General features: G+C 42.6%; 2 protein-coding genes across 4 annotated transcripts in view; one reads left to right on the top strand and one right to left on the bottom strand.

Moving 5' to 3' along the window:
• The window catches only part of CUNH2orf88 (chromosome unknown C2orf88 homolog), a 60,330-nt gene extending 52,789 nt beyond the window's left edge, over nt 1-7,541 (top strand). For both annotated transcript variants that reach the window (XM_023712287.1, XM_023712288.1), the window contains exon 2: nt 6,608-7,541. In XM_023712287.1, the coding sequence (XP_023568055.1) occupies nt 6,688-6,972 (285 nt within the window). In that variant the 5' untranslated portion in view covers nt 6,608-6,687 and the 3' untranslated portion in view covers nt 6,973-7,541. The remainder of the gene's footprint in view (nt 1-6,607) is intronic.
• A 2,285-nt stretch (nt 7,542-9,826) lies between these two features.
• The window catches only part of Hibch (3-hydroxyisobutyryl-CoA hydrolase), a 51,412-nt gene continuing 47,699 nt past the window's right edge, over nt 9,827-13,539 (bottom strand). Inside the window, exons 14-15 of one of the 2 annotated variants that reach the window (XM_023712286.1) lie at nt 11,034-11,150; nt 9,827-10,075 (exon numbers count right to left, since the gene is read on the bottom strand). In XM_023712286.1, coding sequence (XP_023568054.1) covers nt 11,035-11,150 — 116 coding nt within the window. In that variant the 3' untranslated portion in view covers nt 9,827-10,075; nt 11,034. Of the gene's footprint in view, nt 10,076-10,813; nt 11,151-13,539 lie in introns of those variants that run through there. The other variant, XM_012514121.2, reaches the window with a different exon arrangement.

The following is a 13,539-nucleotide window of genomic DNA, read 5'->3' as shown; positions in this document are numbered from 1 at the left end:
ATCTTCCAGCAGGTTGTTTCTTTTTTAACATTTAGATCTTTGATACATTTCAAGTTTAGTTTAGTGCATAGTGGGACATATGGGTCTACCTTTAATCTTTGGCATGTGGAAAGCTAGTTTTCCCAACACCATTATTAAGGCTTTCTTCCAGTAAACATGTTTGGTCTCTTTGTCAAAAACAAGTTGGCTAGGTGTGTTTGGAGTTGTTTCTACATCTTCTATTCTGTTCCACTGATCCTTGGGATTTTTTTTTTTTTTTGCAGTACTATGCTGTTTTTATTACAGTAGCTTTGCAGTATAACTTCAAATTGAATATGATACCCCTCCCTTAACTTTGTTGCCTTTAATTGCTTTTATTTTTGGTCCCTATTGGTTCCAAATGAATTTTAGGATTGTTTTCCCTAATTCTGTGAGGTATACCATTGTTACTTTTATTGGAATTGCATTAAATCTGTATAACAATTTTGGGAGTATGACCATTTTCACTATTTGGTTCTGCCTATCCAAGATATCTTGGGATATCTTTCCATTTTCTGATATGCAGTTGTTTGATATCCTTTTTCAGAGTGCTGTAGTTTTTAATATAAAGGTCTTTTACTTTACTAGATGGATTCCTAAGTATTCATTTTTCTTGATGTTATTGTGAAAGATGTTCTTTCCATAATTTCTCTCTCAGTGAGTTTGTTATTTGTGTATAGGAATGTTGAGTTTTGAATGTTGACTTTGTATCAAACTACAGTACTGAATTTGATTATTAAATCTAGGAGTCTTATGGTGGAGTTTTGGGGATCTTCTATGTAGAGTATCATGTCATTTCAAACAATAATTTAACTCCTTTCTTTCCAATTCTTATTCCAGTTAGTTCTTGCCTAACTGCTCAGAATGTTTATATTTAATAAAAGTGGTGATAGTGGACATCCTTGTCCTTTTCTGATTTGAGTGAAGACTTTCAGATTTTGACCATTTAATATGATGTTAGTTGGCTGGTAGTTTGTCATAGATGGCTTTTATTAGATTGAGGTCATGACCTTCTATTCCAGTTTTCTGTAGGATTTTTATCATGAATGGGTATTAGCCATTGTCAAGTGCTTTTTCTGCATCTAGTGAGATGATCCTGTTTTTCATTTTTGGTTCTGTTAATGTGGTGTATTAATTTACTGATTTGCATATGTTGAATCATCCTTGCATCACTGGGATGAATCCTACTTGGTCATGGTGTAATCCTTATTATTAATTTGTGTATTTGGTACAGGGTCTTACTACACAGCTTGGACTTGTGATCTGGTTTTCAGCCTCCCCAGCACTGGGACTTCAGGTGTGTGCCACTGCAACTGGATTTGGTCGCAGGCTCAGCACACCTGTGTGTAGGGCTGGTGGGGCATGTGGTGCCTGGGATCAAACCCTGGACCCTGGGCTTCCCTAAGCAGGCACTTAGTCCACTAGGCTATCTCGCCAGCTCTCATGGTGTATAATCTTCTTGATGACTTACTGTATTCTGTTTGCAAGTATTATCTTTTTTTAAATTTGTGTGTGTGTGTGTGTGGCACCAGCTCAGCCCACCAGGGGGCAGCGCTGGCTGGCATGTGGTGCTGGGGGATTGAACCACAGTCCCTGTGCTTTGCTAAGCTTGTTCTAAGTAGGTGCTTTAGACCACTGAGCCATCTCACCAGCCCCAAGGCAGAAGGTTTTGTGTTTTTTGGTTTTTTGTTGTTTTTTTTGCTCCGAATGCCTTCAGGGCATGATTGGCTGGCTTGAGTTGTGGGGATCGAACCACCGCAACCTGAGCCTGACCGCTTTGGTGAAGCAGCCACTTAAAGAACTGAGCTAAGGGGCGGGCCCCCTGAGAGTATTATCTTGAAGATTTTTATATCTATGTTCATTAAGGAGATGGGCCAGTAGTTATTTTTTGGTTGGCTCTTTCTCTGGTATTGCTGTCAGGGTAATGTTTGATCCTAGAATGAGTGTGGGAGTATTGACTCCCTTTAAAGATTTTGAGTAGTAATGGCATTAGAACTTCTCGAGATTTCTTATGGAATTCTGTCAGTTTTAAGGTGTTTTTGGTGGTGGTGGTGGTGGGTTCTTAAATTATGCCATCAATTTCAAAGATTAATACTGGGTCATGAGAAATTTTTGTATCTTCTTGATAGTTTTGGTACTTCATGTGTATCTAGAAATCTGTCTTTTTTTTTTTTTTTCCACTTGCCATCCTATTAGAGTACAGGTTCTCAAAATAGGTACTGATGATCTGCTGCAAAGTCTGTTGGGATTTCACCCTTTCATTCCTAATTGCATAGATTTGAGTCTTTCTTTGAGAAGACCAAGGATTTGTCTATTTAATCTTTCAAAGAAGCAATTCAATTCTGTTCTTTGTATTTTCTTAATTTCATTTGCATTAATTTCTGATCAGGTCTTTATAATTTCCTCCAATGTCTGCACTTTGTTTAATTTACTCTTCTTTTTACTAAAGAAGCTTGGGGTTCAACATTAGGTTATTAATTCAGCTCACTTTTTCTGTTGTGACAGTTCACTGCTATAAATTTTCCTTGTAGGGCTGACTTAATTGTGTCTCTTAAGTTCTGGTATGTTGTATTGGTATTATAATTTAATTATAGAAACTAATTTCATCTGACTCATTGGTTGTTCAGGAGAGTGTTAACTTCCATGTGTTTATTGTTTTTGTGGTTTCTTTGCACTGTGATTGCCAATTGATCTCCTTTGCACTGTGATCTGATAATGGAATAATTTCAATAATTTTTTTTATTTTTTATTTGTTAGAGAGAGAGAGAGAGAGAGAGAGAGAGAGAGAGAGAGAGAGAGTGTGTTGTGTGTGTGGCCAGCTCAGCCCACCAGGGGGCGGGGCTGGCTGGCATGTGGTGCTGGGGGATTGAACCGCGGTCCCTGATGCTTTGCTAAGCTTGTTCTAAGTAGGTGCTTTAGACCACTGAGCCATCTCTCCAGCCCCTGGAATAATTTCAGTTCTTTACATTTATCTAAGTATGTTCTGTGGGCTAGCGTTTGGTCTGTTTTGGAGAAAATCCCAGGTGCAACTAAGAATATGTATTGTGTTGTGGAGGGGAGGCACTCCATAGACATCTACTAAGTCCATGTGTTCAAAAATTTGGTTCAACTGATACTTTTTGTTTAACTCATCTACTTGTAAAAGTGGACTATTGAGATCTCCCATTACAACTGTTTTTGTGCTTATTTGATTTTTATTTATATTAATGTTTATGTTGTTAGGTGCACTGGTATTTTGGTGCAGATATATTTTTAATCACTTCCTCTTGGATTGTTCTCTTATGTAGTGACCATCTTTGTCTCTCTTGACCAGTCTTAGCTTGAAATCCACTTTGTCTGCAAGCAGAATAGCTACCCCTGCTTTTTTCTGATTTCCTGTCACAAGTAGTTTTCCATCTTTGACTTTCAGTCTTTGAATTAAATGTTTCTTGAATGTAGCCTATTGTTGGATCTTGTTTCTTGATCAAGTTTGCCAATCTGTTTCTGATTAGTGTACTGAGACCATTTACATCTATTGTTATAACTGAAATGTACTGACTTATCCTTGTCATACTACTTTCCTGTTGGTGGTTCCCTTTCTTTGTACCTGTTTGCTGGCCTGGCCTGGCCTGGTGGATTCATTCTATTTGGGATTCATGAATTGTTGTCATCTTTTTCTAAAGTATCATTTGTAGCTTTTTGGAGTCCTGGTTTGCTGGTCATGAATTGCTTCAGATGTTATCATGGTAGCATCTTATTTCTCCATTAATTTTAAAAGCATTTTATATAGTGTATCAGTCTGTGTTGGAGGTTGTTTTCATTTAGGGCTCAAAATACTTCACTCCCTTGACTTAAGGGTTTGAGCTGCAAAGTCTGTTGTAATGTTGGTGGGCTTAGTTTCTTTTTTCTAATAGCTTTAGAAAAAAAAAATTTATTTATTTGGTACAGGATCTCACTTTGTAGCTTGGACTCATAGTGATCCTCCTGTCTCAGCCTCCCCAGTGCTAAGATTACAGGCGTGCACCACTACGCCTGTTTTCAGTGGCTGACACAGTGTGTCCAGGGTCCTAGGGCCAGTGTGGCATGCAGTACCAGGGATTGAACCAGGGTCCTTAGGCTTACCAGGCAGGTGCTTAGCCAGTCTCTCTCCCTGGCCCTCTAATAGCTTTTAATAGTCTGTTCTCGTGTTGAATTTCTGGAATCTTGACTATTGCAGTGGATTGCCAACTGGTGGTCAACTTGTTACACCCAGCTGAATTGAACTAGCATAATACTGTACGTAGGAGGCCCACCTGAGGACTGCCAGCAGCATAAGAGGCAGAACCAGGGAAACTGCTGCTTCTCTTGGGCTATTGGGGGCCCTTGTCATGCTGGCTTTCCTGGAGCTCTTGGTAGTTCTTGTTACAGGAGAGACTTCAGACTTTGTTGCTAAGGATGGCTGTGGTACTTTTTGGAGTAGCTTTTGTTCTTACCTTGAACATTTCTTCCCATTTCCAGTTCAGATTCCTCAGCCTGCTAGCACAGATCCTTAACCCCACTGGCACAGACTTTCTGGCTCCCACCACTGAACTTTCTGCCTTCCCAGTGTAGATCCATGAAGCAGGCCTGTAAGAGACATTGTCATGGGCTCTAAGTTTCCAGTTGGACTTGTGGGAAGCATGGTTATGAGTTCCGGGATTTCAGCTGCACTCATGCAGAATCTTAGGATCCAGGCCCTCCGCTGAATTCTTTGGTTTTTAGTGTATGGACTGATTTCCTGCACTCTGTGTATGATTCTTTGGGTGATTCATTATAATCTTACAAAATGTGTCCTGTATTGTATCATTCCCCTTGCAAAACCCCAGATTACAACTATTATGTCTTGGTGTAATTTTTTTCTTATCATAGCTAATTGGAGTTCTGTATGCCTCACATGTCTGTCAAATTCTTTTTCCATGCTTGGGAAGTTTTCTGCCATTACTTATTAGAATGGGTTTATGTCCTTTATGCTATCAGTTTTTTCTTTGATTCCTATCATCCTTGTGTGATTTGCATCATCTAGCAGCTGTTACTTTTTCATGGTCCCTTGCTACTTTCAATGTCTTTCACTTGGTGATTGCTAACCACAAACCCAATATAAATTATAATCTGTCCTCACATTGCCATAAGTAATCTATGAGCATCAACACAGAAATTTTAAAAATAGAAAATGAAAAAGACATGGAAGGGACTGGGGAGATGGCTCAGTAGAATAAGTGCTTCCCTGGCAAGCACAAGGGCCTGAGTTCAATCCCTGGTTCTGAAAAAAACAAAAAACCAAAAAACATGGAAGCAAGATATATCCCCAGACTTCCAGTTTACCCAAGACAAATCCAGGAGAAACTGAAGTGGAAGAAGTCCAAAGCCACCCAGCTGAACTTTCTCAAATAGCTATAGCAGAATTTCCTGTAAATATTCATGTGTAATGGCAGAATTTTTAATCTCTTGGATATCTATCTGAATCTGTTCTATGGGGTGTACAGTTTTGTGGTAGTTTCCAGTTCACAGCATGTCTTCATGGTCTCTGGTAGATAAAGGAATCAGAGCCCAGAACCATACTGGACAATCCCAGCAAGCCTCTAGTAGGAATAGGGTGGGACACAGATCCTGGTGCTTTCAGCTCCACTGAAGTTCAGGCTGATCCTGGCCTCTGGTCGTTGGATTGGGGCCTGACTTGTTCAGCCTACAACAGTCTGGGTGCCTCTTCTCAGCCTGACCTCTGCTCCCTGACCCTGGCTGTCTCCCATAGTGGTGCCTCATGCAGTCACTGGGAGCCTTGAGAGAGCACCAAGCCACGACTGCTCTGAATCCTGGGTTCATTTGCACCCTCCCTATATTGGCATCTGTCCAAGCTCCTTCTCCAGGGGACACTTGGACTGGAGACACCAACTGTGACAGTTCACAGCATCTACTGCTCCTTTCCAGTGTGTTTCTCTGCAGAGGCCTCTGGGGCCCTGAACTTCACTGTGTCCCTAGATTTAAGCCTCTCTCACACCACAAGCAGGGAGTCAGGGAGAAAGTGGACTTGCCACCTTTGTCTGCACTGAGGTCCGTCTCTTCATTTTTCTCTGTAGGCTTACTGAATGCTGGGATTGCAGGCATGAAGTATAATGCCCAGCTAGAATAAACTATTATTGTTCTTGTTCAGCACCCCCAAGCAGCTTTGCTGTAGGAATAAATTTGCTGTTTCTCTTAACAATGCAGTGGGGTCAGCAAACCTTTTCTATAAAGGGCCAGATAGAAAATACTTTACTGTTTGTGGGCTACAGTCTGTCACAACTGTTCAATTCTGCTACTGTAGCATAAAAGCCACTCCTGACTGTATGTAAAAAATGAACATGGTTGTGTGCTAATGTTTAGTAAACAGGTGGCAAGAATTTGGCCCAAGAGCTGTCATTCAGTGGTAGAGACCAATCTAGATAGCAAAAGTTAAAGAGCTTGAAAAAAATACTTTCCTGTTTTGTGATAAAGTTGTGCTATCGTGCATTTCCTTCAACTGACCAAAGTGGTAAAAATATAGTGTCTGTGTCACTGAGCAACACTCTCTCTTAGATTCTGTGATGTCAGTGTGCAAACCCCCTTCTCTTGACAGACACACACCGATGCAGAGAGGAGACGCCGGCCACTGACTCCCCCTGATGCTGCTGTCCTCCGCTCAGCACTCCTGCTAACATGGGCTGTATGAAATCAAAGCAGACATTCCCATTTGTCACCAACTTTGGGACTGAGCGGCAAGGTGGGAGTGAAGACAGCTTTATGCCTGAAGAGAGGTTACGCAGGTTGTCTTCCCCGTGTAAAGCTCAAGGGGACATGAAGGCACACCCAGGGGCCAACACCGCAGTTATGGCGTATGCAGACCGCCTGTCCCGGGAGATCCTGCGTGATGCCTTGCAGCAGTGGGCATGCAATCACATCAAGTACTGTGACATTCCATACATTGAGAGTGAGGGCCCGTGACCTGTGGGATGTAGCACCTTGCTGAACTGTGCATAGAGTCGGTGCTAGTATAAATACATGAGCCAAAAGCAAAACTGTGTAAGTCATGTAAAAGCATGTGTGCCCACATCTCTGGCGCAGGAATACCGCAGAGGAGGGGTTTCACAAGCAGCTCTGTGCCAGCAGCAATGTGGAGCTGCTTGCTCGTGGATTCTAGTCGTGGAAGGGCCAAGTGGGGACCTGTAGCACCCAGTAACCATGTCTGTCACACTAGCTTCATCCAACATGGTCACGGCATCACCAAAGAAAACAAAGAGGAACAAAAGCCACAAGTTCCAAAAATTAGCAGAAAATTATTTTCTGTTAATGCCTATCAAAAAAACCCTCCCAGACAGGAGAGTTTCTGTTTTCTCTCAAAAAGCCTTGACCAGAGAAGGGAACTCACAGTGCAGTGCTCCGCAGTGGCTCTTGTTTGCCTGTGGGCTCCATGTCCTGAAGAGGGCCACCTCACCCCGCAGCACCCTCAGGAGCCATCACTGTTGATGGACAGCTTTGCAAATACAGTCAAACCTTGGGCTGTCAGGAACTTCGGGCCCTAAGTGTTCTGAAAGACGAGCAAATATTTTTAAGAATGTTCACCTCGATGAATGAGTTGTAATATGAGTATCACATGGCGCATACCACATGATCACAGCTGGTTCTCTAACCACTTTGATGTACAAATGCATTGGATTCAGAGTGGCATGAATTCTTGCAAGCCAAGGTTTTACTGTACCGCCATCTTAAAAAGATACACTTTATAGAAGCTATGACATTACTATTGTATTCAATTAAGAAATCATAAATGTAATAGCCTTTTAGAAAAAAAAATCCAGTAAATCTTAAAAATAGAAACCCAGCCTGCAAGGTAGAAAACAGCAGCCAGAGTCACTGGGAGTTGGGCAGGATGCCTCCTTGGCTCAGAGATGCTGCACATCCCAGGCTACTTACTGCAGGGCAGTCACTGTGCACTTCACCAGCAAGGATTCCCGTGTATCACAGACGGCAGAGTGCTCCTTCGGGAGGCGGTCTGTGTGTCACTTTTAGGGGTAGCATGCATTCATAGGGCGTTTTTTGCCATATACTATATTTTTAAACTTCTAAAAACTGTCACAGCATTCTTTTTTTTAAAAAAAAAGTTAAGTATTTGAAGATGAAAGACATAATCTAGGGAAGGAACATTACCAAGAAGATGAAAGGATTAAGTCTGAGGTTGAATGGCTGCACATTGAGCTTCACTGGAAACTAAGCATGTACGTGTCAGGACCTTTTATTACGGGACAGTCATACATCAATGTTGCTGAAATCTTAAGGTGGAAAAGGGCTTCTGGCCTCGTAAGCAACAGAAAAACTACCTCTACTCTTACAGTACTCTGAGGCCCACAGTGGAATGAGTGAGGCATGGCACTGTTCAGTGGCTTTTGCACACCTGATCATCCAGCTTAGTTTTGCCCCCTCAATGTACACTGTTCCATTTGCCACCTATACAATAGGACCTGATGTCACTGGCTGAGGCCAGCAAGTTTCCTAAGGTACAGAACATTTATAGCCCATGAAATGTTTTACTGAATGACTCAGACAAAAGGCCTACATGTTTTCACTCGTTTTATATCCTACATCAGGGATATTTTTGCTGCAAGGTCATTTGCCACTTAAAAGATAAGTATATAAAATACTACACACCCCAGTGAGAATGGAAAGCCATAAAGCAACATGTGACAGATTTTTTAGGACAGACAGTGGGTTTGGTTCCATCTGAGTAGCGTAGCTTCAGCGTATGTGTGCCCTGTGGCCCCTATGTCCCAAAGGTGGAGCAGGCATGGCTGGCAGAGCCACACCGAGGAGCCTCACCTCCATCACCTTGATAGCTCTAGTAGCTTTCATCACCAAGCAGCAGCCCTGAATGAGGAACCACAGAGCTTGCATAACTGGTGAGTCAATGATAAAGCTCATGGGAGAAGAATAAGTAGACACTGCAAGTGACAGTGTGGCCCCAAGGGCAGTGAGAACAGCTTTGATAATCAGCCTTCTCATGAAAAAATAAGAGTGAAAGGAACCCAGTAAGAGGGGTTGCCGCAGGAGCCACTGACGCTGGAGAGGGAAATTCTCGCCTGTCCTGGCACGAGCAGCCCACGGGGCTGGTGAACAGCCAAGGGTGGGAATAAACCGCTCCCCAGCAAGCCACCCCGATGCTGCCCCTGAGTGGCCTCTGGCCTCTCCCTCCCACACTGCAGCCATTCCGGTCCATGCCTCTGGCCCTAGGAGTCTCCACTTTTAGTTGCCTTACAGGTTTGCAAACAATATTCAGCACAATTTAGGAGGAGACAAGAATGATTAGATTATCATTTTAGCCTCAAACTGCCTTAGTATTAAAACTCAACATTGACATAGCCTGCTACTCAGATTGCACGCAGTTACAGCCACCTCATGAGATGAGGTGCAAGGATATTCTTGCATTATCCAAATTCAGAAATCAAAAAGTAAGACACTCTAATATCAGAAAACAGTAATTTAAAAACAAAGCTCTGCCAAGTGCACGTGTTCATCAGCACGCCCTCCTGCCTCCACATGACCGACTAAGCCACGAGCATGGCTCCAGGGGCCCACCCACATCGTGTCCGAAGTCCGAAACTCAGATTGCATCAGAAAGTCTCTCCCATAACAGCTATGAAGTGGGGTATTTTTGCAAATATTTTTGTGAAAACATTTTTGTAAATATACAATAAATTCTAGTTGCAATAGCTATGAATTATTTACTTGGAGCAAATTGTTTTCAACATTATATAGTTTCAATTTTTTAACATAAGACTTACCATTTTCTGTACTGTTGTCAGTGTAAAGTGAATCAACACCCGTGTCATTTTTTTAATTATTTAGGTTTAAAAGTTTTACAACTATAAATGTAAACATGTCCGGTATCATAGCATCTTCATTCCAAATCTGTTCCTCTACTTTCTGGAAGAAAATGGAGGGCTGGGCTGTGATCTTTGTATCCATGAGGAGGACACAGGCCTCTGATGTCCTTGCCCTCCTGTTGGCTTTTTATTTGTAAAGTTCTTGGTTTCTGAGGGTTGGGATGAAGATATTGTAACCAAGTGCAAAAACAAGGAGCTGACCTTCTGACATAAAAATCATCCTTACCTAATACCTGAAGATCTTAAGCCTGGAATAATCTAGTTTCCGGTCTCCCTTACAAAAAACACTTGTCAGGAGTATCAATTATTGTAAGTATTTTAAACTGTATCTATGTATTTATTTAGGAGTCAGGAACTGAACTCAGGACCTCATGATTGCCAGCCAGCCATTGTACTAATGAGCTATATCCCCGGCCCACAAGCTGCTTTTAAACAAAAGTTTAAATTACAAAAAGTAAAAGGTGTCTCAGAGCCTGGAGTTTGCTAATCTTCCACTAGAAACAGATACCACAAGTACCAGAAAACACCGCTCTCGCTCCCAACCCAAAAAGGCACTTTGGGTACTGCAGAAGTGAAAGCTAAATACAAGGTTCCCATTTCAATTAGATACAACTGCTTAGTCTCCAGAGACATTTGAATTTTTCCTTTTTTCTTTTTTTTGGAGACAGGGTTTCAGTAGGTATTTCAGGCTGGCCTTGAACCCACAGTGATCCTCCTGCCTCAGCCTCCCATGTACTGGAATATAGGCGTGCTCCACCAGGATGGTCTGTCTTCTAAAGCAGGGGTTGGCAAATGTTCTGAAAAGGATCAAGCATCAGACAGTAAGGATTTTAGCCTTTGTAGGTCACACACACCCTGCTGCCAGGACTCAGAGCAGCCACTGATAATGCAAAAGCAGACGGTGCAGCTCTGTTCCCGTAAAGATCAATTCATGGACACTGAGATTAGAGGCATTACAGTTTTTACGTATCATGAAGTATAAGCCTTGACTTCTTTCCCAACCATTTAAAAATGGAAAACCATTTCTAGTTTGCAGGCTAGATAAAAGAGGCCCTCAGGCCAGGTTTGGCCACCTGCTACACTTTGCAAGCCCGCTCCACAACATGCAGTCCTTGAAGGAGCAGTCACCTCAGAGCACCAAGTCACCGCTTCCCAGTGGCTTAAAGTAATTATCCAGCTCTTCATCAGTCATGTCTTTCAGGTCAGCTGGTTTCCACTTTGGACTCTGGTCTTTATCAACTAGAACTGTCAAAAAGAAGATACAGATGTCAGAAGTTGCTGATGTTGGGACATTTCTTTCTGGTACTACCAGCTCTTAAGCACTCAATTGACAGGAACTGTTTGGTATAGGCGTTCTATTTTCTATATCTATATATCTTTCCTGCAAAGTTTAAGCTTGGCACATGTTCCATTTTTATTTCCAAATTCAACCCTCAAAGAATCTGAACAGACAATATATTTTCATTACCCAGCGCAGAGATTTTGTCCTCTCTGACCTTCATGTCTCCAGCTTTAGTGAGGCCTGCTGAATTAACCCACTGGTTGAAATTCTTTTCTCCTATTTCAGATAAAGTTTTAAATAAAATCTTCATGCTACAAAACAGCTAACATTAGCGTCTGTGTGGTTTAAAAGTGAGGGAATGGGCCCAGTTCTGCTACCCCCTTCACATTGGGTTTGGGAAGGAAACGAATTGTGTAAGGTGAAGGGAAAACTTTAGCCTTTGTTAAGTGTAGAGATTCTGTCTTACGAACCCTGGAGTTCAGATAGCTCCAAATTTAAAAAGCAGACCACAGTCAGGTTGCCCTGAAACCTCCTATTTCTCCTGTTTCAATGTGGTCATCACTTAGTGTACCACATAATATCCCCACAGGACCTTAAGCATGAGGCAACCTATTTCCACATCTAAAAAAATAAAAAGAGCCCTCTGATTTCATTGTCAGGACAGTGCACTACTGGGACACAAATGCTATTTGGAAAACTGGGCAGATCTTGATCTCTCTCCCAACTGCATGTGAATCCACAATTGCCTTTAAAAAGCACAGCAGTGGTAGCAAATCACAACCATGCTAAAGTGTGCAGAAACCCAGGGACAGCTGGGAACATTCAGATGTACAAAGCACTGAGAGGTAGAAGACTCCAGTGGAAGCATGAAAAGAATAAACAAGCCTGCTGTGGTAGGTGGAGCAAAGAAAGCTTTATATGTAATTAAATGTGGATACTGGAGGGTTGTTCCCACTTTAAATGGGGTCTATGTTGCTCAGGCTGATCTCTAGCTTGTGGATTTGGGAGGTCCTCATGCCTCGTCCTCTTCAGGAAGTGGGACTACAGGCGAGCGCTGCCGTGCCTGGCCGGGGCAGGAGGCTCCTCAGGTCTGGCTATGTGTGCGGCCCAGGGAGACAGGCGGTGATACTAAACACCAACGCCCTGATCCCTTCAGTCGGAGCTTCATACTCCTTGGACAGCACAGCCCATCACCACAGGGCACTCCTGCCAGGAGTTTCTGCTGCTGTACGTCTTCTGGCCGATATATTGTCTACTGCAGAGGTTCTAATGAAGGACAAAAATAGACTACTAATCAAATCTGGGTGTCACTTAATTTCAAGCTAACGAACACTTTCGCCTACAGCACACCTGATTTGTTGCAAAGCTGCAGCCCAGAGTGGTCTCCTGAGACCCCCAAGCTCCACGCCAGAGCTACTCGGCTCTGGTAAGGGCTTCTATCTTTTCTTTCTTCTGTTACCCCAATACTTGCTTTGGTTTAAGAGTGAAAGCTTTGAAACAAGTGTTTCCCTAATTTGCTGACTTGTTTTTATAGTCACTAAGTTGCAGCAAGAACACTGCTTTTATAAGTCACAAATGTTCTTTTTTCTTAATGAGGTGATATATTATTCTCATTGAAAAGGTAGTTGATGGGAACTTCTTTTTGCTTGATTTCAACTTTTTCTTTAAAATAACAAAATATCTATAAATAATGCTCTTGAAGGAGGGCTGTCATAACAGTGAACATGACAGCAACATAAAGCGTAAACAGTGGCGCACACACCCTCCTAAGACCAAAGCGCTAGGATATAATCCCCACTGCGCAGGAACCTGAAGGTAACTGGCATAGAAAACCTGTACTTGAATTGATTTCTATAAAGCATACAGCCATCTGCTCCAACTCAACCCCATGTAAAAGGGTTTGAACCCAGTGCTTGTTCCTGGCATCAGACAGTAGAATTCTGCAGCAGGGACTGGTATTTAGCAAAGCTTAGATTCAGAGATCAAACTTTTCATTCACATAAAGTCTACCCAGGGATGAGGTAGCTCAGTGACAGAGCACTTGCCTCATTTGTGTGAGGTCCTGGATTCAGTTCCCACCACTGCAGAAATAGTAGTAGGGAAAAAAAAAAATCAAAACTTCACCTGCTTGTTAAAAATACTCTGGCTTTGAAGATGACATGCAAAAGGGGACAATGCAGCATCGTGTGCTTCTCGAAATAGTTTAGCTGCTCAGGTGCAGGCAAGGAGGCAGGTGGCAGGCCTGGTCGTGGCCTCACTTTACCAACACAGTACAGAGGGGGAGGAAAGCGAGGCGACAGGTGGGCTTTGCGCAAGAAAGCAAACCCTGTTCGCAGGCCTCGGAAGCAGCTC

Source organism: Octodon degus, unplaced genomic scaffold (genome assembly GCF_000260255.1).
Source record: "Octodon degus isolate 3935 unplaced genomic scaffold, OctDeg1.0 scaffold00025, whole genome shotgun sequence".
NCBI lineage: Eukaryota > Metazoa > Chordata > Mammalia > Rodentia > Octodontidae > Octodon > Octodon degus.
Note: the sequence above shows the minus strand (reverse complement) of the source record. Positions and strands in the feature narration are given on the sequence as shown.